At 42.7% G+C, this 24,179-nt stretch overlaps 1 protein-coding gene across 1 annotated transcript in view; it reads right to left on the bottom strand.

The window, feature by feature from the left end:
• Positions 1 to 16,196, bottom strand: part of CCDC170 (coiled-coil domain containing 170) — a 51,297-nt gene extending 35,101 nt beyond the window's left edge. The window contains exons 1-5 of the mRNA XM_066622755.1: positions 16,191 to 16,196; positions 12,386 to 12,517; positions 10,673 to 10,929; positions 9,140 to 9,284; positions 4,843 to 5,028 (exon numbers count right to left, since the gene is read on the bottom strand). Coding sequence (XP_066478852.1) covers positions 4,843 to 5,028; positions 9,140 to 9,284; positions 10,673 to 10,929; positions 12,386 to 12,517; positions 16,191 to 16,196 — 726 coding nt within the window. The remainder of the gene's footprint in view (positions 1 to 4,842; positions 5,029 to 9,139; positions 9,285 to 10,672; positions 10,930 to 12,385; positions 12,518 to 16,190) is intronic.
• Positions 16,197 to 24,179: the final 7,983 nt, after the last annotated feature.

Raw genomic sequence — 24,179 nt, 5'->3', positions numbered from 1 at the left:
AAATTAAAGTGAGATCTCCATATCTACAGAATGGGACAGGACTAGTCTTGATGTTGTGCAATCAACTTGTGGTGTTTAAAAATATACATAAATAGTAAAAAATAAAATTAAAAATATTAATACTGGGTTGGACAAGGCCTCCATTTTTAAAAGAAAGATAAAAACAGCAAGAAAATATTTTGGAATGTGGGACTGGAACAACAAGTGAGGCCCCAATCCTATCCAACTTTCCAGCATTGGTGCAGCCACAATGCAGCCCTGAGGTAAGGGAACAAATGTTCCCATACCTTGAGGAGGCCTCTGTGCCTGCCTCCCCACCACAGGATGAAGTGCATGCCCCATTGGTACAGCTGGATTGCCACTGGAAAATTGGATAGAATTGGGACCTACAAGAGTTGCACATTGATATCACAGCCACCATCCAATAGGTATGTATAAAGTGTGTATAGCACAAGTGTTTTCCTGCACAGCAGAAGGCCTGCAGTTATCCTGCTTGCTGGGATTAGAAACTGCTCTTTGTCAGCAAAAGGGTAGAGCTATGGTGGTGAAACCAATTCCATATAAATAATAGCACTTTTTGGCTGTTCCATTTAGTGCCATGCAGTCTATTCAAGAACATTAAGGATCTCTGGAAAGGTTCAGAAATTGTGTCAAGTTATGCATTTCAGTTCATTACCAAGGGTATATTTTTTTTGCCCACAACTAGGATTCATCAGACATTGGAAGCAGGTTTCACTGGCCAGCAATGACAGTTGAGGGTTTTAAATTAGCATGTTTGTAAAAGATGACATATAAATATCTATTTGGATTTCCAGCATCTCATAACATGTTACCTATTGACATAGACAACCAAAATAAAACAAATGTTAACATTTGAGGGATAAGTCTCTGCCATATTTTCTATGTGGCTGTATCCATCTGGTGCCAGGGCATGCTTTGGCAGATACTGCACCCTTGCAGAACAGATTCTTTGAAAGGTCATTTCGCTGACTTTCAGTGAATTCCTAAATGCCCCACAATTCCAGCAAACATGTACAACACCTATCCTGCCCACTTTTCTAGATGTGTGCCGAGCAAGGGAGTTGTATAATAGTGAAATCCTATCTTGCACTGGAACAGACAGGCCAGGAGGCCTGTGCTATATCCAGTGCGAAATAGAGCCCCAAAGCGGCTCAGCCGGAGGCAAGGGAAAACTCTTCCTTTTACCCCACGGCAGCCCTAAGGGGTCTCCTCAGACTTGCGCTACCTCCAGAGGTGGCATAAGTCAGAGGAGAGCACAGCGACTTTAAGTTGCTACGTACTGCTCAGGAATGGGGGTTGGGATCCGGCATAACTGCTAGGTCCCAGTGCTGCCTCCCGTTCCCTGCCCGTCTGTCCCTGGGACTGCCCTCTGCCAGCCCCCCCCACCCAAGAATGCCTCCCTCCCATCTCCTCCCCGCCCACCCTGAGCCTTGTGCAACTCCCAAGGAGGCGCAGCCCAGCCCTCCTGGGCTGGCACAAGGGATTTGTGTTGGCCCAAGGGTGCATTAGGACTGCACCCTGAGACATGTAAAGGATCTGTTCCATTTTTCCCACAATAGCGGTTTTCTCTCCAAGCTATATACTAAATGTGGTCCATGATTGTGTAAATCAGATTACACAGGCCTACAAACATGAGGATCAGAAAAAGTTTTTCCCAAACTTTATGGTGGTTTGATATGAATTTGGGGTGCTGATTCCAAAAATGGCATCCGTTTTGCCCTATCATGTCTAGTTTTGGAGATATAGTATAGCCTCATTAGTGAATGGTTCAAGCAGCTTCCTCATGAGGAAGCCATGGTGTAGGCTTCACTAAAGAGGCTACGTGATAGGGCAAAATGGATGCCATTTTTGGAATCAGCACCCCAGATATACCCAGGAATTGGTGTAATGTTTAAGGAAGCAAAATGTGTGTTGGCCTGTGTTATTAACCACATATCTCATACAAGGAGGTCATTGTCGCCCTAAGCATAATCATCAGCTGTTAAAATTTTGTGGGCCATAGTCAGCTTTTCAGCTCAGGTGTATCCTCTGTGTGTGCTGTGGCTGTGCTAAACTTTGGCAGAAAGTGTGGTTGCTGGCACACCCAAAACCAAGGCACACCATACTGTTAATCAAAAGTAAAGATATGGAATTTAATCAATTACAACTCAATGTGCCTTTATATGCATGGTCAAGTTCTTTCAAAGTTTGAACAAGGAAAGTAAATTTTATTTTAGATTTTTAGCAGCACAATCCTATACATATCTATTCACAAATAAGTCTCTGAGTTCAGTAGGACTTGTTCCCAGGTTAATGTGTAATGTGCAGCCGAAATGCTGTTAAGTGTTTTCAATAAGATTCGTTTGCCAAATCTGTTTCCTTCTAAAAGCTTTAACCCACTTCAAGGCTATTAGATATAATCAGACTTTAATTGAAGTGAGGCCAGCTCAGTTGAGTGGCTCACGATCTTTGTCTTTACACATTTGCTATTTCTAAACGCTTGCTTAATCGCCATTGCTTGATGCAAGTTGTGAAACTTTTGCTACACCAAGAACCCCATTTTCTTTCCATCTGGCAGGTTGCTTGAAAGGTCTCTAAACACTTGTTGAAGGGAAGCAACCTCAGGAAACATGGCCTACACAAGCATGCCCTCCACCAGCCAGCATTTGTAGCTCCTCTCTAGCAATGCACAGCAGCTGCTCAGGGCAGCAGAGAACATACAATTGCATGCCAAGCACCTTCCCAAAGACACAGAGTGTTCTGATAAGCCATTTTTTGGAATCCATTCACTGCTTGCTCTCCTCGAAGTAGTGCCACACTACATACTACACACTACAAGTGCACCTGTACAGTATTTTTCCCCATGTGTAGAAAAAGTAGCCAGGGAGAAGGGAATGTGGAGATTGACAGCCCAATCCTATGCATGTCAGAAGTAAGTTCATCTTTAGGGGGGAAGCACATTAAAAATATTTTATTTCTCCAATAAAAAATGGTTTAAAAATAAATAAATAAATAAATAAATAAATAAATAAATGATTAACAAGTTGTGAGTTCCTGCACCTTTTTTTTTTTTTTTTTTTTTTTTTTACAAAAAAAGCACTGCCTATACATTCCATTTCTGAGCTTCCCAGGGCCACTGGGAAACTTCCCATTTGGCCACTGGGGGAAACAGGATGCAGGACTACATGGACGTGGTCTGATCCTATAGGCGCCAACCCACATCTTGGATGTTTTTGTACCCTAACAAAAAATGAAGTAATGCCCCTAAACTCTGAGGTAATTTTTTTCAAAAACGTGATACGATGGAGCCTGAAGGCAACACACACACACACGCGCGCACACACACACACAAATGGTGCCCCCTCTGGAATCTGCTGGAAACTCTGTATGAACTATTTCAAGTTAGCTCATGGTAAGGCTACCTCAACAGCAGCTGCTTGTAAAGGCAAAGTACTTTTCTGTTGTAATTGTAAAATTTAAACTGAAGAATGGGTTGACTTTCCAGGTAAGGCAGAAACTTCAAAGAAATCACCAGCATTTTCCAGCATAATTTTCCAATGTGATTGTCTGAAGCAATCCAGATATCACATGCTTAAAACAAGTCCTTATAATGGAACTATGCAAACTGGGACTATTAATTTCAGTAAGGTGCTTAGTCTGTATTTGGACAGATAGGTACTTTTTATAGGGCTAGCCAGCAAACCCATTCAAGTGTAACTTTTGCACATGTATTCTCTCACAGGGTAACTTCATGTACTAGTACAAATTTCAGAAAATGTGAATGTATAAGGCATTTTGGAGGCAAAGTAGAAAAACCACCTTCTCCAGAGAACTTGGGGGTGATGAAATGGAATATGTTTGCCAAGTTGCACTTCGAAGTACAAAGGTCAACATCCTCAAAAAAATCAAATGCTCAAACAAAAACAGTGATGGCCATAACTTCTGAACAGAGGGTTGATGATGACAAAGTTTGTGTGTCTACTACTATGTTTTCAATACCCGCCAATACAATTAACACAACAGGGGAAAAAAGACATGCTCCTTTTGCTGAGCAAAACCTTTAAAAGAAAATTTTAGTTTGAAATGTGTTTGAAAAGATTATGTTATGCCTCATCATTATAAATTCAATGGGCCCAACCCTACAGGCACTTTCCACTGACCAGTGTTATATTAGCAGAAGATCATCCCACTCAGTGCTGCAGTCACAGCACTGATGCACAAAATGGGGCCACCAGCATGAATGGTTGGCGACCACATGCACGCCACCAAAGCACCTAGCCACTGCTGAAGGAGGTATGTTGGTAATGGGGGTGGGCAGGGGGTGGGGAAGGAGTAATGAGGTGTTTCAGGGAACTGGGGGTATGTCAGTAAGAGAGGTAGTGCATCCGGCAGCAGTCATGCATGCCGCATCTTAGACCCCATTTTTCAGTCTGCCCTACCCTCTGGCTCTCCTCAGTTTCATGTCAGCTATATAAGCATGAGTCTATTTCCCTTACTTCCCAAAGTCCTCCTGTTCTGGTATGGGCTGCATGATATGGCAGAGAAAAGCACAGGATTTGGCTGTATTTTTTTTTTCTAGCCCACCTTTCTCCCCCAGAGGGGACCCAAAAAAAAGACAACATTTTGTAATATATTTTTCAAGGAGTTCCTCCAGCACACATACACTTGTTTAGAATAAGAATAAATTTAGCCCATAAGAACAGCCCCGCTGGATCAGGTCATAGGCCCATCTAGTCCAGCTTCCTATATCTCACAGTGGCCCACCAAATGCCCATTTCTTCCAAAGGCCTTTGTTCAGAGAAGAACTTAAAGCCACCAAACAGGTATACCAGGAGAACGTACATTACTTAGCTTTTCTGTGTCTTGAGCACAGACTGCTGTCTTTCTCTGCTCTTCATTCAGTTCTGAAACAAGCCTCATGATGGTTTCTCTATTCGCTTTTGACTCAGTTTCATGAGCATTTATGGCCTCCTGAAGCGTGGCGATTTGTCCTGTTAGCACTGTATTGTCTTTATACTTGTTACAGATCTGGAAGCAAAGAAGTGAGGAAATTAGATAAAAATTGGTCACTTCCACATTATTTTTTTCCATTGGTATAGATGCCTTTATACATTTAAGAATTCTGTTTGTATATAGCTCACATAAGCAGCAATTCTATACACACTTTCCTGGGAGTAAGTCCCACTGAAGAAAATGGGAGTTACTTCTGAGCACACATACATAGGATTGCACTGACAAACAGGTTAAGCCAGTCAGAGATGACAAAGCTACCTAAAAGTGCCTTGGCTGGAGCAACAGATGTGATGGTTCCCCATTGACTCCCTATAGTGCCTGAAAACCTCAATGTTATCAACCCTTGGGTTGCATAGCAGGGATGTATGTTTATTAATGGACCCACCAGCACAGTGACACAGCAGAGATTATCTCTAGGAGTAACAATTTATGAATTGGTCTGCACCAATGCAATGGTCAGGCACAGAATTCTCTCTCAAAGATGACTCCCTCTTTACTCCCTGGCTGACTATAATTATTACTTCTTCAAGTCTGATCATTTTTCCACCTCTCTAGCATTAGGCTGTAAAATCATGGCTAAAAATGTACGGGTGAATGGGGAAGAAACTGGTTTCAGTTTGTAAGTTAGAAAAATTATCCATGCGGTACTTTGCGATCCTGCCATGGCATTCACAAACAAGGCATTAGTTATGTAACTTTTTTTTTTTTTTTGGAACTTTGCTTTCATTTCTGCAGTTAATTTCATTGGGAAGGCATGACAGAAAAGGTGGGAGGGAAATAACAGATTTCTGAAAGGCATCAGTTCTATTGGTGCAGACCAAGCATTCTGCAATTTAAACAAATAGGAAATTGTGACATATGGGTACCAGAGCATGCACCATGAGGCAAGTACAATCTCTTTCTCAAGAAAATCAACACACAACTGCTAGGGGGGGGTGTATGGCCAGTGGACACATCAGTGGCAGGAGGAAGATTTACAGATTCAGATTCAGATTCAGTACCTTTATTGGCATACAGTTAAAAAAAAAAAAGGACATTGAGAACTTCCATACATAAAAGCTAAAAACAACCAATTAAAAATTCATTTACTATAAGCGTACCAGGCTACAATTAACGCCTATGAACCAAAAGCTTCAGAAAGTAGGGGCACGCTTCAAATTGGATGCCACAATTTGTGAAATAAATGTAGCTACCTGGAACATGATATCAGGGTCAGTGGTGGCTAGTAAAAATTGCAATATGACAGAATCCTCAGGAGGGGAATTAAAATAAGACTGAAGAGCTAGACATTTCCTCCTGGCCTCGTTATGAAGCGGACAATAAAAAAGAAGGTGGTCTAACGTTTCTACGGCTCGCTGAGGACAAGGACAAATTCTTTCCTGGAAAGGGATACCATTAAATCTACCCCAAAGCAAGGAGGATGGAATGGAATTGCAACAGGGGAAGATTTACAGGCACAGTCATGTTCCCCCTCTTTGCATTCAGTGAAGACAAGGGGGAAGCTACATGAGAAAAGGATAGACGTATGCTGTCATTTTTTGTATGATGGGAAAGGCAAGACACAAATTGTCCATTTGTTGCTGTGACGCTACAACATATCAGAGGAATGTGCAAGCTACTTCATCACCATTAGGATGTTGACTGCAGGTCAGTAGGCCCAACACGAAAGGTGTTGCGCTGAGTCACTGAAGTTTTTGGGGGTCTTTTTTCCCCAAACCATGTTCTTGCAGCACTTTTGAAACCTCCTGAGTTTGTCAGCTTGCTGTGTAACACTGTGGAAAGACGAACTAAAGCCCTAGTGCAGAACACTTGTAGCAGAATACTATATGTGTCTACTCAGAAAGAAGCCCAACTGTGTTCAATGGGACTTACTCCCAGGTGAATGTGTATAGGATTGCAGCCCCAAACTCTTGTTCCAGCTTTACATTTGCTTCATTTTATTTTGTTTCTTAATCTTCATGATAGTCAATTAAGAGTTTTCACATCTACAGGCTTGAAAACTTTCCCAGGTATAAGGTGCTGATTTTAACAATGTTACCTATTTAACAGATTTGATGGACAGAAGCTAGGCCGGTCAAAAAAGCTAAACCTTCCCACTCCCAATTTAGCAAACCACAAATGGCGTTTAACAACATAATTCCTTATGTCCTTCCCCTCCTCTTCTGTACCATTTCCCAGCATCCATTAAATTGCACTGCCTCTTAGTGAGAAGTCTTCCAACATGTATTTTATTTGCAATGTTTGTGCCTTTCAGTGCTTCAGAATCATGCTACTTCCTACCAACTATGTTTTTCTACTCCCACACTCCTGAGTAGTTTAACACATACACACACCCTCCAAGCCTCTCTTTCTTTGCAGAACTGCATATATCATAATTTCATCTGACAACTATCTGGGCAAGATATGGTAACCATTCAAATGTCAAATCTGGAGTGGAACTCTGAATTCTGCATTATGTAAATAGCAAGGCTGGCAGTATGAATTAATGAATGAATAAACCTTTTTTAGGCATAGATAAAGAAATCATAAAAGCAAACATAATCAGTCCTAATCCCGTTTATCAAAAACAGAGTTAAGATACTAAATTACTAATAATACATTTACAGTTCAGCATAAAATATCAATATTTTGGCAAATTACATTTAGAAGGCTTAGAAATAGCTAAAAGTAAAAATTTAGAAACTCCCTCTAGCACATCTGGCGAGCAGTCATTTAGGAGACACTTCAGTTTTGCCTCATCCGAAAGCCCATTCATTTTGCCGAGAAGTGGAGTCATATAAGTGTGGCGGGATCTAGTGTGCCGAGGACAATAAAAAAGAATGTGGATGTTTGATTCAACATTTCCCAAATTACAAGGGCAGAGGCGTTCTTTATATGGTATTTACCTATACAGTATCTGCCTTCTGTGACCTTGGATGGAAACACATTGAATCTTGCCAAGGAGATTGCACGACGTTCAGAAGGGTTGATCAGAATACTCAGATAAGGGGCCATTAGCCCATACTTAAGCGGGATAGAGAAATTAAGAGGGGAGCAAATTCTAGAAGCAAGTTCAAAGAAGTTTTGTGCCTCAATGTCTAGCATTCTTTGTTTTACCCTTTGATAAACTCCAGGGAATGGATAGAAACTTAAAGAATCCAATGAAAAACCAATTGATTCAATTTTCGATTTAATTTGGCTAAACCATTTAGAAGAACCAGACTCAGATAACATTCTGGATAGGAGACTGCCTGGTTTCACGTTATAATGTAACTGGAGCCAATAGCGTATGGTTAAAAGCCATGCTCTTGATACTAAGAGCGATTGTCCAGTCTCCAAACATAATGCAGAGTATGGTACAGATTTAGGTAAACCCAAGATAGTCCTCAAAAATTTAGTTTGGATACTCTCAAGGGTGTGATTTATAGTGCTAATCCAGATAGGGCACCCATACAGGAGCTGTGCCGATACCTTGGCATTAAATACCTTGAGAGCAGCTGGTATATAACGATTGCCCTGACTAAAAAAGAATCGATTGGTGCTCTGCAAAGTGACACGGGCCAAGTTTGTAACCAATTTTTTATGAGTACCCCAGCAAAGATTGTAGTGGAAGTGAATTCCAAGGTATTTAAAGCTTTTGACCTGTTCTAGTTTCTCCCCTCCAACAGACCAAGTGCCTGGGCTTCATGATTTTGAAAAGACCATAACTTTGGTTTTCTGAGAATTCAATTCGAGTTTGTTACATTTCAGATAGTCAGAAGTTCTATTTAAAAGTCACTTAAGTCCAATAGGTGTACAGGAAACTAGCACTGCATCATCCGCATAGAGCAGTGCTGGAATATGCATTGAACCTAGTTTAGGAATATGTCCATCTATCTGAAGCAAAAAGGGGGTAAAATCATATAGAAAAAGATTTAAAAGAGTGGGTGCTAAAATGCACCCCTGTTTCACTCCCCTTTCAACCCGAATTTTGGGGTTCAATTTCCCCAAAGATGTAAATTTAATTTGGCAGGTGGTGCCTGTATAAAGTTTCTGAATAAGAGTTAGAAGTCTAGGGTCTATATTAAGTTTAACTAGTTTGTCCCATAACAGCGATCTATTAACAGAGTCAAATAGCAAGGCTGGCAGTATTCTATGAATCAGACACCTTTGAGAGCAGAAGTTCCTGTGGCTCTTTTTCCCCTCTAAGGTCCACGTCAAAGAAGTCACATAGGCGTGCAATGAATTCACGGTGTTCTCTTTTGGCCTTAATGGCTTGGGCCTTGTTCTCTTCAGACTCACTCAGGTATTTTCTGATAGGATACAAAATTAAACACATAAGTTATGGGATGATCGCATTTTCTGTTGACGCTCAAACTATCCAAAGGGCAAGATTTCTTCCTTATTTCTGCACAGTCTCAGACTGTGATGTCTAAATGATGCTGCACCTGATCTTCTCCTGATGCTGTGCTGAAAAGAGGGGGAGGGGGGAGAAGCCCTCCATAGGGACACGCTTTTGCTACTGCTACAGATGTTAAGGAGAAGGTAGAGGGCTGGGAGAGGAAGTGGGGAAATTCTTGCAACTCCGAAGTATTCTCAGAGCTTGAGGAGTTTGCCTCTTCTTTGGGAGAGACTTTCCAACCTCCAAGAATTATTTTCTGATCCTGAGCTTGAAAAAATTCTCCAACAACATTAGTTCCTGAGAGAGACAGGAAAAAGCAGATTGGCTGAAATACTTGTACTGAGATCGATTGCAATTTATTTTGTGGAGCTGGGTTTCTATTGAGTTTTTCTGAAGCTTGGATAACTTCTTATCTAGAAAGAGCAATGAAGTGCATTCTTAAAAAGTCTAAAAGCCCAATACTGTGGTTGGCGGCATGGCTCCGCACCGCCGGCCACAGTCGCAAATGTGCCATAAGACACGTTTGCGGGGCTCACTGCTGGGCTCCCGCCGGTACTAGCCCAGCACCAGTCGGTGCTGGGCTAGCGCTGGGTGGTGGCCCATGTTCCGCTGCTTGGTGGTCTCCTGGACCGCCAAGCTGTGAAATGGGAGGTGGGGGCATGGACGAGGGCATGGACGAGGTGTTCCAGGGAGGGGGGAGGCTGGCGGGGGTGGGCGGGAGGCATGCTGAGGGGCAGGTGGGAGGCGGATCCAGGATCCAGGGTGCTCATGAAGGGCTGCGCGCCCTACACGGGCACCTTTGCAGGGCTTACCCCTGCTTACTTTTCTTGGGGGAAGGGGATGAACATCCCCTTCTTCCAAGGAGCCTCCCGCGGTAGTGCGGGAGGCACAGGATTCGGCGGCAGACCTTTTCGGTGCCACCGAACCTGGGCTCTCCGGTCAGCTCAGGATTGGGCTGCCTAGCTGCAACCCTGTGCACCCCTACCAAGGGGAAATCACACTGAACTCAGTGGGACTTAGTTCTGGGTAGACATACATATTTCACTGTATAATTCTAAAATACTTCCCTAAAAATCTGATATAATTGTTAACCCTACTAACCACTGATACAAGCCTGCCTCTTTCATCTTGACTGCAAAGGCTAACAAGGGATTTTGAATATGTTCATTCAAAAGGGAACTTCGCTACTAGAGAACCTGCAACTTGCTTTTAGACAACAATCACAAATACAGCACTTACTTAACTTTTTTCTAGGGCAATTATTTCAGGTGAAGATGTCAATTTATCCAATGCCCTTACCCAATCTGCCCTTCTTGCTCATGGATTTTCTCCTTGAGTTCCAAATTCTCTTGGAGTATGGCCTGTACTTTTAGGTCTGCTTGTTGTTTAGAAATGACCATCATACCAGATTCCTTCTCAGTCTCTTGAAGTCTGCTTTGCATAGAGGAGAGGAGAGAAGATTGCCTAGCATTGTTTTCTTTAAAGTTCTCTACTTCAGCCTTCAGCTCCTGGACAGATACTTCTTTACAGGCTAGTTTGGATCTAAGATCCAGAAGCTAAAAAGGGAGATAGCATAGGAAGAGTGAAGAGAACTCAGTAAAAAGAGCCAAATAGAGCAGAGGTCATATGCACCTGCACTGCAGCATTTAATCAGTTAATTTTTAATTTGTACAATAAATACAATATTAATACTGTTGACACTGTTTGAAAAGCTTCAAATATTGTCACAAATGTTCACCTTATGTTGAAGTGTTATATTTTCTCTTTAAAACTGTGGGAACCATACTTGCCCACTAATAAACCATAATCAAAGAAGCAAAGTCATTTTTAACTCAAAAGTTAATTAAATGGATCAGAAGTCTGGCAAAAACAAATATGTTCATGACTCACAATTAATGATTCATGCAGTGAATCAAAAGACAATATTTAAAAGAAATCCACACCCACAATAACATAACAAGAAAAAGGGACCAATAGTTCAATATATCTACAATGATAAAAGTTTATTCTTCAGCACATTTTCTTAGCTGTGATCAACAGATTGTCCATTCATAAAAACAGAGAATGTGCACATAGAAAGAAAGCCTAAGGACTCTTTTCTTAGGCAGTATTTTTGGGGGCACATCTGAGACTCACATCTGTAATTTGATGGGGACAGAAATTGGAAGCCCCACCTAAATAAGTAACGGCATGCCCTGGTATCCATGAGGGTCGCATCCCTTACATCCCTTCATGGATACTGGAAACCACAGATATGAGGAACACTATAAAAATAATAACACCACCCCCGCGCCCATTAAATTACCTTCGTTGTGTTGGAGAAGCGCTTGTAGCACAATGTTCTTATTTCACCATCCTGATTTGGCTGAACTGCTGAACATGCAGGCAGCTAGCCTACATGCTCCAGAGAGCCTAACAGGAAGTAGGAACTCCTGCTTCCTGTCAGTCACTTTCTAGTGTGTAGGCTGATTGCCTGCATGTTTGGCAGTTCAGTTTAAGTAAGATGGTTAAACAAGAACATCACGTTGCAAGTGCTTCTCCAATACAACAAAGGTAATTTATTAGGTGCAGGGGGGCGTATCCATGGATCCTTGAAACCGTGGATACAGAATCTGCGGATATCAGGGCCCACCTGTAAATTTTAATGTTTGTCTGTGATAGCAGCTAAGATTCTAATGATATCTTCACAGATAATGAAGAGCCAACCTGGCTAAGAAGGCCCCCAGCACCAGCTGTACAGGTCCCCTCACAGACCCTAAGATGGTCAGGAGCAGCCCCTGAGCTTGGAACGAAAGGAAAATTCAGAAGTTTCAGAGAAGACATATCTCTGGACACAAGCAGGAGACAGTAGTCAAGACCACAGTGCAATTCTCAATGGAAGGATTATTATTATTATTATTAAGAACACTTATATTCCACTTCAACAAAAATGTTCACAAAGCAGTTGACAGAGATAGCATGTGCCATCTCATAAAAGAAGCCAATTAGATGCATGTCAGTTTCAAAACCTACCTCTGCTTGGGCACATTCGTACTTCACCAAGAGAGCTGCAAGTTCACTATGGGCTGTTTCTGCTGCATTCCGATAGTGACATAGCTGTTCTCGAGTGACAGGAATATCCAACAGAAAATAATTATGAGGTCCCTAGCAAAATAGTAGAGTCAAAGACAAACCATCAGAACTCATCCAGTTTCAGATTCACAGCTTCACTTACAATGCAATTTTATACATTAGTGGTTCTCACACTTTTAGCGCTGGGACCCACTTTTTAGAATGAGAATTTGTCAGGACCCACTGGAAGTGATATCATGACCAGACGTGACATAATCAAGCAGGAAAATTTTTAACAATCCTAGGCTGTAATCCTACCCACACTTACCCAGGAGTAAGTCCCACTGATTATCATTGGTAAAAGCATATCCATTGTAGCCTGTACTTTGTACAGTTCTGTAATATTTCCCCAAATGCAGTAACATACCATGGCAGCATCAAGTCTAATATGTTAAAAATTAAATATTGAAATGAATGGTGCCAACCCACTGTTTGAGAAACACTGCTATACATGTTTATTCAGCTATAAGTCCCATTATGTTCAGTGGGGCTTACTACCAGGTTGTGTTTAGGATTGTAGCCTTTGTTTTGCTAAGGATCCATTTTCAAGATGTTGCATTTGTCCCTTTCCAAACAGCTTAATCCTATGGTCACCTGTGCAGCCTGAACTTGTTTTCCAGCAGCACAGGGTGCTTTCTGACAGCAGAAAGCTAGGCCACTGTCACACACTGTTGGGCCGCTGCCACAAAGAGGTAGTGCATACCACATGAAGCAGCAGCTCCCAAAGCCTCCATTGGAGCCACTTAGAACAGCATTCAAGGTGCACCATGTTTAATCCTTCACTAATCCATTTTATCATATTCCTGTTCTGCCCATCTACATATGGTCTTAGCGCAAATTCCCTTCAGTGCATCTGGTGGAAACTGTTTTTGTGTACCCAACTTAAGTGCTTCTTTATTAGGAGTCTAGACAACAGGTTTGAATTTTAGACTGTAAGATGTGTATATGTGTATATCTAGGAGTAAGCCCCTTTACAGAAGTCTGCCCTTCTCTCCTGCTTGTGGGCTTCCTAGAGGCAGCTGGTGGGCCACCATGGGAAACAAGATGCTGGCTTAGATAGGCCTCTGGCGTGATTCAGTAGGAAACAAGATGCTGGCTTAGATAGGCCTCTAGCGTGATTCATATGGCATTGTTAACATTTAATTGTGGAAGGTGTACTTCACTATAAACATTGGTCTTCGATGGTAAAAGGAGCAAAGCTTTTTTACAGCAGAATGGTCTATTCTATTTCAAAAGTATTAATATATTCAAACATAATCAAATATCCATCTAGCTGAGTTTTCCCCATTATAGCTTTTTTTAAAAAGTTGTTTTAAAACTGAAACTGTCAGCCACCTTATAGAACTTGAAAAGTGGAAGAGCAGAACAAAATTTTGAACAGTAAACTTTCTTTCTTATGTTATGCTGTAATCATGATCTTGGCAGGTATTTTGTGGCGTTCAATTGCATCTTTCTCTTGCTATACACTGGCCTGTCAAAGTCTGACTGCTTCCATTTTCTGAGAACAGCTGGCAGCACTTATCCACCAAAACTCAATTATCTTAAATAAAGCAAGGGTTTATGGAAGTAGGAAAGTGAGAAAAATCAAAGCTGTGTCTTCCAAATGAGCTTCTAACATGTTGTCTGGATAACTGTTGCACTGTTTATTTGAATAAAATTAAGTCGAACGCATTTCTGAAGCAGAGTGGCATTTAAACCTAGTAACAAACCATAAACAGTGCAGCTATGACTTAAAATTTAGGGAAAGCTGGAACTTGTGATTTTTATGTGTTGTTCAAATAATTTGAACATGTGAAAATCCCAAGTCCAAGTCCGAATATATAAAAGCATTGGATCCCAACTTGGAGTCAATCCTGAAGGATATTATTAATCTTTCACAATAAAAAAGAGACTGTAACCCATGTGTGCCCCATTTTTCATAACCTAGCCTGGAGGTCACAGTGGAAACCACTACCACCTTGATGACGTTCTCTTGCAATTTTGTTACACATAAATGTCACAGTGCCTGTTGATTTTGCACTTGCAACAATGACAAGAAAGAACAAGATGATTTCAGGGTGGAGATATTCAGGAAAGGGGTTGGGTTTCATATTTTTACAAGCTGCATAAATGTTGTAAAATCAATGAAATAAGCTAAACAAAACCCCTGAAAAGAAGATGTGACGAGATTTTTTTAGCATTAAGTCTGGCTACATATCATGCTTACTACTTGAAAAGCAGCCCAACTCTGCTTGTCCAGAACATTAAAGGATCCTTCCAGACAGACAAAGAAGCTGGAGGCTAGAATCACACTGACAGGAAAGCAGAGCTACTGGCTGGCTGGCTTTTTCATTCTCTACCTCCAGTTATCTCTCTCTGATCCCAGCTAAGCTACTTCTGTTGCTGTTCAACAGACAAACCTGAGCTATTTTTTTGAATGTTACATATAATATATAGCCCTGCCCTTAATGTCCTCCTGTACAACATTAGGGCATGTCCTGGTATAGGAAGAAGCTGCACTGTTGTCTTTTCTACCAGGTGCTTTGGGGGTCCTACATTATCAGAGTGGCATGGGGAAGAGCCACACAACTGCACCGTCCATGCTGAGGTAACACAGGATCATGACCTTGGATCACCCATAATTCTATGCTACCAGCAGAGATGCTAAAGAACTGTGGCATGCTCTTAATGTGAAATAGATCCAGCTGATTATACCACTATTTCAATATTCCCAGGTCAATTTAAAGGGCATTTTGGGAAGTGAAATGGTATATGCAATAGCATTCTGAATAGCTGCTGAATATGAAGTAATAATTATTCACATGAACACATTTTCACATACACATTTCACAGTTGCCACATTTCATGGATGCCTTATTCAAGTACCATCAAGGAAGTTATTTCTGCTTCCCTCCCCCATGACTGTTAAAAAGTAGAACAGTTAAACAGTAGAACAGGCTGTTAAAAGTAGAACAGTGCCAAAAAAGCAGAGGGTATATATAAAAATAACATTATTAATTCACACAAACTACCTCAGAAAATATGTAAAATTACCTACTTGCTTAGATGAATTGTAGAGTTACTAGCATTCTCTATGTATCAGATGTAGACAAAACAATGGCCAACTTAACTAAGAGCCCAATCCTATGGATGTCTACTCAGAAGTAGGTTTCACTGTGTTCAATGGAGCTTCCTCCCAGAAAACTGTGTACAGGACTGCAACCTAAATCAATATTCTAAAATGTCTTAAAATCATTGTCTTTCTACCTGGCTAGAATTGTAAACCTTACTTATGTTTGTTTCTGTGCAGGATGTATCTTGCCTATATTTGTCTAGCTCTTAATCATTCATTTAATCATTCATTAAGACTGGGCTGTATCCAAAACATGCTCCCAGAGCCTCACTTCTTCAGTGTTAGTAGTATTCAGGCACCACCTGCTGTTTGGATAACTCATCATCATGTCTTACAATACTATCCTTAGTATTATTAGCAATACTATTTACTCAGAAGTAAATCCCACTGAGTTCAATGAGACTTAGGGCCCAATCCTATCCAACTTTTTTGTGCTGATGCAGCTGCAATGCAGTCCTGAGGTTAGGGAACATACATTCCCTGACCTTGAGGGGTTCCCCATGACTACCCCTCCCCCCACTGCAGGAAGCAGTGTTCATCCTGTTGGCATGGCTGCATCAGTGCTGGAAAGTTGGATAGGACTGGGGCCCTTACCTTCATGTACCCGGTAAGTATAGATGGGATAGGTGAGACTGTGAGACCCATAAGAAAATTGGGTCTGCTGCCAAAAAACAGTGTCTGTGTGTCAAGTTCATCTTCTCCCTCAGTAACATGTTGTACAGATCATTTCCAAACTAAAAAAATTATAAGGAGCATTTCCTCAGCCTGGGCAGGCACTGAAATATGCATGCAGCAGAGAGAACATACTGCATGATAATATCAGGACATAAGTTGTATTACATACTAACAAGGTGGGGAACTTGACATGGGGTTATAATATTTGGCAGAAGTAGCCCTGTGTTCCCCTCCACACCTCCCTTCCAATATCTTAGTTTACATTCTTACTCTAGTCCAGCCATTTTCAACCACTGTGCCATGGCACACTGGTGTGCCGCAGATGGTCTGCAGGTGTGCCACAGGAGTTTAGGGGAAGATCATTTGTTAATAGGGTCACTGGGAGATGTGAGCCCCTGCTGTCAGTGTGGTGTGCCTTGTCAATTGTCAAAAAACTGATGGTGCAACTTGACAAGTTTAGTGCCTTGTCAGTGTTCCATGAGATGAAAAAGAATGCTGTAGTCCAGGGGTCTCCAAAACCTTGCCCGGGGGCCAGATGCGGCCCATAGCAAGCCTCTTTCCAGCCCACGGCCAACCTCTTGTCCCCTGAAAGCCTCTGGCCCACTCAACTGAACATGACCAGAACTGTGTTCTAATTGTGTCGTGTTGAGTCAAATCGGTATATAAAAAATCCATGTATAACAAGGCTGGACCTGTATGAACAAAACGCTTAATATAATCCAAGTAGCTAGAATTTTCATAGTTCAGCCTTAAGCGCATTTTTAGGTGGAGTGTTTTGAGACTTCCTGGTACAGTAAGGTAAGAACAAAAGATTCAACACCCGTGGAAGCCAGCTGGGGATTATGCCAACTGATCCTTATGATAAATTCTGCCAAACGGAATAGCAGGATTAATGCAGGTATCACAGTACAAATCCATACCTGTAGTACTAAATCCACTCACCTATCCAAAATGCCTGGGGTCATGCATTCTTCAAGAGCCTCCTTCTTCCATATGCCTCCCTATGGACTTCAATCCTGCTCCAAATTTCTCCCCCTTTGGAAGACTGATGGATGTGCATAAGGAGCAAGGCCTTCTCAATTGTGGTGACAACATTATGGAAGGCCCTCCCTATCAAAATCCATCTGACCTCTTCCATATTTTCCTTTGGATAACTCATCAAGGCTTGGTTGTTCCAGTAAGTCTTTGGGAGACGTTGATAGTTTTACTGATTGTGCTAGTACTGATTGTACTAATTTGTGTTTTCATTTTGCTGATTCCTTGTGTGCATGTGTGTAAATGCGCACATGCACACATAATGCCTTTCTATGAAATTTATCACTGCGGCTGACAACTTCGTATTCCGTTCCTTGCTCAAGGGAGAGAGAAGAACAGCAACCTCTGCCCCCCCCCCCCGCAGGAGTCTGGAAGGGGGACAGGCTGGCAATGAGAAAAACTAAACTACTGATTAATGCACCAAGTGCGGTTCTGTTGTCAAGTGGGCACAGAGACACAGCCCATAATGGAAAAGCCTCATCTGCCTCCGTGGCTGGCATATCATATGAGACAGAAGAGTCACATTGTCCTAGCTCTGTGCATATTTGGTAGATTTCCACCCAGCTATTATCCTTGTTTCAAGCAGCTGCACCTACAGCCACAGTCCCTCAAAAGCTATGCTGGGATCACCAAGCCCATGCCCAGTCAGTAGCATCCCCTGATGATTGTAGTGTTAATTTTACTGCATGATCACCAGCCAAATTGTGCTGCTGACCACCTGCCCTCATACCAGGGGCGACTCAAGTCAATTGGCCACTTGAAATGGCAGGTGATATGGTGCTTCCACTGCAATTCTGCCATCCAGCCCCATGCCAGCCAGTCCCTAGCAACTCACCATTCTCTGCAGCTGGTTCTGAACTTAACCTTTTCATTCCCATCTTCCTCCCTGTCAGTGCCTGGCCAGTTTCGAATCAGCAGCAGAAGCGGGGGGGGGCAGGGGACTCTTTTCCTAAGTACTCCCTGGCAGGGTCTCTGAGAGGAATTGTATCAGGGGTACAAAGTTTCTTTTGGGCCCCTTCACAAAGGGGAAGGGGTGAAACAGAATGGGGGAAGGTTGTTATGGGCAAGCAGAATAGGGGAGGGAGGGGCGAAGCAGGTGAGGGGAGGGTAGAGACAGCTGGAAAAGTGTTTGGAGTCCAGGTCTACGCACCCATGTGGCATCAGTAGTGTCCCCCGCATCCCCAGTCATGGTAGTGTCCCCTCATCCTGTACGGGTAACAAGTCTGAGTAGATAGGAAAATGTCAGATCCTAGGAAATTTCTGGGCCCCCACCTTTGGCTCCTGGGCCCCCCTTTTGACCCTGGGCCCAGGTACAAATCACCCCTTTTATCCCCCTCTCCCCTACTCCCTGGAAGGAGAGACCTTGGGAAAAAGGTCATGGCAACAACTTTCTCCAGTGCCACCACTGCAATCTTCAGCAGTACTACTGGAAAAGGAAGTAAGCCCCCTCCCCTTCTCACACATTCTACAAGGAGACCAAGCAAGAAGAGAGTTTGGCAGCAGATAGGCAGGTGGTGGATGGAAGGCTGGTGCAGGGTGAATAACAACCCATCCCCACCTTTGTTGCCTTCTCCAGCCTTCCACTCTTAGTGGCTATTTCAGCTGCCTTTACTTCATAGTCTCTGTTTTGTGTCCTGTTCCTCCAAGCCAAGTGGTCAGAGAGAGCACCTCAGCCTGCTGTTCCTTTCTATGTATTCCAACTCCCAGATAAAGAATGTATGAGCGCTTGGTTGATCTACTTAAAGTCTTCCTCCCGTCATCCCTCCCTCTTGAGCTGAGCCTTGGATCAGGCTCCTATGCCTACCTCCATTTCTTATCTTTCTGCACTTAACTTGTCTCCTTGTTCTACTTCATTTTTCTCAGTGTTGTGCTGATCTTAAACCTAATCAACATTGCATTAAAAACAAAATTGTTTGGTACAATTAGGGGTGTGTGACAATTATTCAAAGGCTGGAATAGAGAGATTTTTTTCTAATTACTGTTTCTTATTCTGACACCTTTTAATGAAGATTTGGAAACGCAGGGCACTTGCTATAAGGTCCTCATGCTGCTTAACTCCTGCACAGAAGCAAAATACTATTGAGCTTTCTAAATCCAAACTGCATGATTAAATATTACTAATGAAATCATGAGCAAAAGTCATTTCCACAAGTGTCTTGTAACCAGCCAATGAAGGAAAGAACCTGCTTGCTTACATGAATTTCCTTGGTACAGAAAATAATATGATGAGAAAAGAGGCATGAAGTTCTTCAAGGATTGGCGCAACAATCTCTTGAGTTAATTGTGCCACCCACACCGCTCCACTGTCCAGTCTGCCACTTGAACTCACATCACATATCAGAGACTGGCATCTCTGTGTGGCCTGTGAATGAATGACTCAGCACACCAAACCTTTAAAAGATCTCCTGTCTTAAAATCTGTACTTTTTCATTCTGTTTTAATGTATTCAGTGATGGACATGTAGGACATGTAGCCATATGCAGTATCTACAATGAGAAAGTTTGCCAAACTATTTTCAAAACTCGAACCGTCATTATGTTATAAACCACACTAAAGAGTCTCATGGGCATTGCGCAAAAGACTCACAAGCTGCCAATGTGGATTGGTCAGGGTTGGGATGGAGGCTATGGGTGAAAAACAAATGCCCATACCAGAAAGGAAGGAAGAGTGAAGAGGAAGGAGTGCATGGGCCCATGGGGCACTTTAGGATAGGCCAGCGTGCTTCAACCTTGGGGTTGGGACCCTAATGGGGTCACAAAGCCTCAGCTGTGGGGTCACAGCAACTTAAGAAAATGAAAAAGGTTGAAGATCTTTTGAAGACTAGAGCTCCACCAGGTAAAGGGGAAGGCATTTGGTGTACCCCTTCAGGTACTAGGAGATTGTGTCCCAGTCCTACTCAGGTTCTTAGCAAATGTGCTAAAATAGTATTCATTAGTGTCAGGCTTCCTGATAACTTTTTCTGTTCTCTCTAATAAGAATATTTGGTTACGGTGGACACTGTTGGGAGGGCATTACAGGGGCAGGGAGTGAGTGGCAGTGGGTGTGGGGTGGGTGAATAGGGTCCTGGAAGACAGTATTGACAAAGGGATCCCCCAGTCTCATACTATGTTTGTTTGTTTGTTTGTTGGGGTTGTGGCTAAAAAAGTGTTGAAAACCACTGAGACAGATACAAATCCACCAAGTCTCTGCTATCCAAGAAAATTCTAGACAGAACTGTGTGAAATAGACTATCCCCCAACTGTTTGCAGGTTAAATAAAGGCCAGATACAAAGATGTGATTCAAGATGTGAAATTGTTGTTTAGTATAAGGAAATCACAATTTTAAATTTGTATGACAAATAGTGTATCAGTAAGTTTTATAATGTACATTTTAACATGGACTCTGTAGAAACAAATGAAACCGAAGAGGTGATCTTGCCTGTTGGGTTTATTCTCTCATTTCAGGAAATGGCAGCATCAGTATCTTCCCCAGCAACAAAACTTCCTTTCTATTATGTGGAGGCTGAATATTGCACTACAGGTGCTATATTTGGATAATACAAGTGCAACATTAGTTATAAAATCCGTTTTCCCAGATTCCAGAAAAATCTGGCAGGCCCTACAAGAAAGCTGTCCAGCAACTTTCTTGAGTTTCTCTGAACAGGAGATCAAAGCCACAAGCTGGATGAAAGATAAAGAACTGCGAAGGAGAAAACCTTGAATAAATACTCCCCTTTGCAGCATTTAACAAGAAACAGTTTAGTCCTTGAATTCAGAAAGATAAGCTTTACTAATCAAGCTGGACCTAACTGTAATTTAAATAATCATCTCTAGTCTTTTTAAGTATATATGGCACTGCAGCTGCTGAAAATTGGACAGTAAACCAAACAGATTGTTCTGCAACCAGATCTTATAAAGTCAGTAAAAGACCATTCAAACAATTCCCTTTTAGGGTCCTACTCTCTAAAAAACATTGTGATGACAGGTTGTGGCACCCTCTCAATTCCCAGGTTTATCACTAGCATATTATGAGGAAGTTCTACCTGACTTCTTTTATGATCTGAGTTTCTCAATCAGAATAAGCCTCAAAGCCAGTCTCTCTGACTGCTCTACAGCTATGCTTGGTTGGGGGTAGTTATTTCATGGCTACATGCTGCTCCCAAACTATTTCCATATGCAGCTGAAATGGAATTGCTCTCCCACTCACTCCGCTTTTGTTTTGGCTGCCGTACAATGTCTTCTGTGGTATCTTTGTGCAAACCTACAACTTCCTAGTTCATAAGTAACTACTTTGAAAGAAAGGCCAGATTTACTATTGAGCAAACAGGCTTGTAAAACAAAAAGTCCCGTTGTGCTTTTACAGGAAAAAAAGTAAATGATTAAGTACGATGACATTTAAGACTAGGGGATAAAAGTAAGAATGATTTCATATACAGTAGTCCATTCTGAAAGAATAAATTCTGTCCTTTTTCTCCATCCCATTTCCTCCTCCTGTATGTATCTTAGCACAGGAAGAATGTCAAGAAGTCTATCTGAGTCTGGAGATCAAAGTTTGAGAAGTATTAGATCCAAGAAAATTATTTTCACAGGAGCTGCCAAAAACAAGAAAATACATGGGCAATAAAAGGGCTGAGGTGGGTTAATTGAAGCAGATCAGAACATTTAGCAAACCAAAAGAAGCGAAGTCTGGCCAACCTCGGAAGTGGAGTAGGTGGGAGGAGACTGGGAGAAGGTACAGGAGGCTGACAACAAGGAATAAACAATTATTATGACTGTGAGGGTGTCTTCCAGAGAGAGAAGAAAATGAATGGAAAACTCTTTGAAAGCATTCCGAATCATCCATTCACATGGGGCAAAATGGGTCAAAAGAGATGAGATTCCAAAAGCATTGTCATTTCCTATGGGGATGTTTTCCCTCTAAAATAGCAGCTGCTAGGGGATGTTTGATCTGGATTGGGACTGTGGTGTGGGTGGAGAGGGACTTTAACCCTTTGTACTCCTGCCTTTTGTCCAGTAAACATGCCCCTGAAGTGGTTATGATCTTCTATGATCTGAGTTTATCAATCAGAAGTTAATACGCCTCAAAGCCAGGGTTACTCTGGCTTTGCCCCCAAAGGTGCCATTTTCCACAGTGACATCATTGGGGATAAATAGCCACTCTGGTGAGATTTTTGCTATGAAAATGACAGTGGTGCAAGAATTAAAGACCCCTCCATCTGCGCTACAGTCCTGAACTGGTTTTGCTTCATGCTCCCAGGTGTTATTTTAAAGGGAAAGAAAACACACGAGCAAAAGATGAAAAAGTATTTAACATTTCATCTCATTTGGCTCTTAATAATGTAACATGTAAGCCAATAAAAAAAAGCTGCAGTACTCCTAAATTCTCCAAAGAGGGTCCCATTACAATGCTCATGTGACTGAGTTCAGTGTAATACCTGAACTGATTTTTTGAGCCTCTGTGATAGCATGAAAGTGGAACAGTGCTATAGACAGAAATTAAATAATTCTCTTTGTCTTCCAGAATATTCTCCCAAGTGCCATTTTCTCCCCTTTTAAGTATTTCATATTGTTATAAGACAGGATTATTACTGAATATGTCAACAAGGGGGAACAAAACGTCAAAGAATGGTAAAGCACGGAGGTCCTAGGCTCCAGCCCTCATATCACTAGTTAGAGAATCTAAGGTAGCAGGGATGGGAAAGAGCTCTACTTGTTGAGCTCCCAAAGAGACATGACCAGTTGGCATACCCTGTATTGAGACAGACCAATCACTTGACTGAGTGACTTTGCACAAGACAGCTTCATATTTTAAGAAAAAAAATATTGCAGAGGGAAAGGTTTCCTTGTGTTTCAGCTAATTCAAAGTGATCTAGTATAGCCTGAATTTGATGGGGGGAAATTATTTTGATTCCTTTGCTCCCTTCCATCCCTCAGCAATGATTTTCCATTTCCCCTTTCAGACTGGCAAGGGGCACCCCCTGTGTCCACCTGCTCACTTCACAGCTCCTCTTCCTTCTTCTGCTCTCTGGATTAGGAAAGAAAGGAGAGGATGAAGTGAAAGAGGAAGTGTGAAGGACAAGGGACACTCTAGCCCAACACTCTTCTCCTCCACACGGCTTCTGTTCTGTCCCCTTTTCCAATGCACATGTGAGGAGCAGAGACTGGCGCATCACCACGGAAAGCTGCTGCTAGTTAGTTAATGAGCGAGACCAGCGATTTTTAACCATTTTCATCTCATGGCACACTGATAAGGTGCTAAATTGTCAAGGCACGCCATCAGTTTTTTTTTTACAATTGACTAGGCGCATCATGCTGCTGGAGGGCGGCGCTCACATCCCCCAGTGGCCCTACTTACAAATGGCCCTCCCCCAAAGCCCCATGGCACACCTGCAGACCATGCAGGGCACACCAGTGGGCTGTGGCACACTGGTAACAAATGGCTGGGCTAGACCAAATCCATGGTCTGGCTCAGAAGAAGGTGCAGCTGGTCACAGAGGAGATGGAGGCAGAGCAGGCAACCAGCCAGCAGCCATGCAGGGCGGGTCGTACCTCCGCAGCGAGAGAAGCTGGCACGGTGGCGGCAGGGAGCGGCATCGTCGTGCTGCTGGTCACGTCGCTGAGCCTGGGGTGGGGGGAGCCAGCGCCGCTGCAGTCCCTGCTCATGCTCCTGCGGGGCCACCGCGCGCCACTTGCTGCTGAGCCTCCAAGGTTCGATCAGAATTTCCCCCGGGAAACGCCGGGAGCCGCGTCCCCAGCACAGATATTGCTAAGCGACCCCGGTCTCCATAGCAACGCCACCCGGCTCGCGGGCTGGAGGTGCCCTCGCGATGCGCGTTCGAAATAGCGCGCGCTCCAGGTGGCTGGCTGGCTGGCTGGCAGTTGGAGGGCGAGGCG

This window comes from Tiliqua scincoides, chromosome 1, assembly GCF_035046505.1.
Source record: "Tiliqua scincoides isolate rTilSci1 chromosome 1, rTilSci1.hap2, whole genome shotgun sequence".
Classification (NCBI taxonomy): Eukaryota; Metazoa; Chordata; class Lepidosauria; order Squamata; family Scincidae; genus Tiliqua; species Tiliqua scincoides.
The sequence above is the reverse complement of the archived record's forward strand: the minus strand, read 5'-3'. Positions and strand labels throughout refer to the sequence as shown.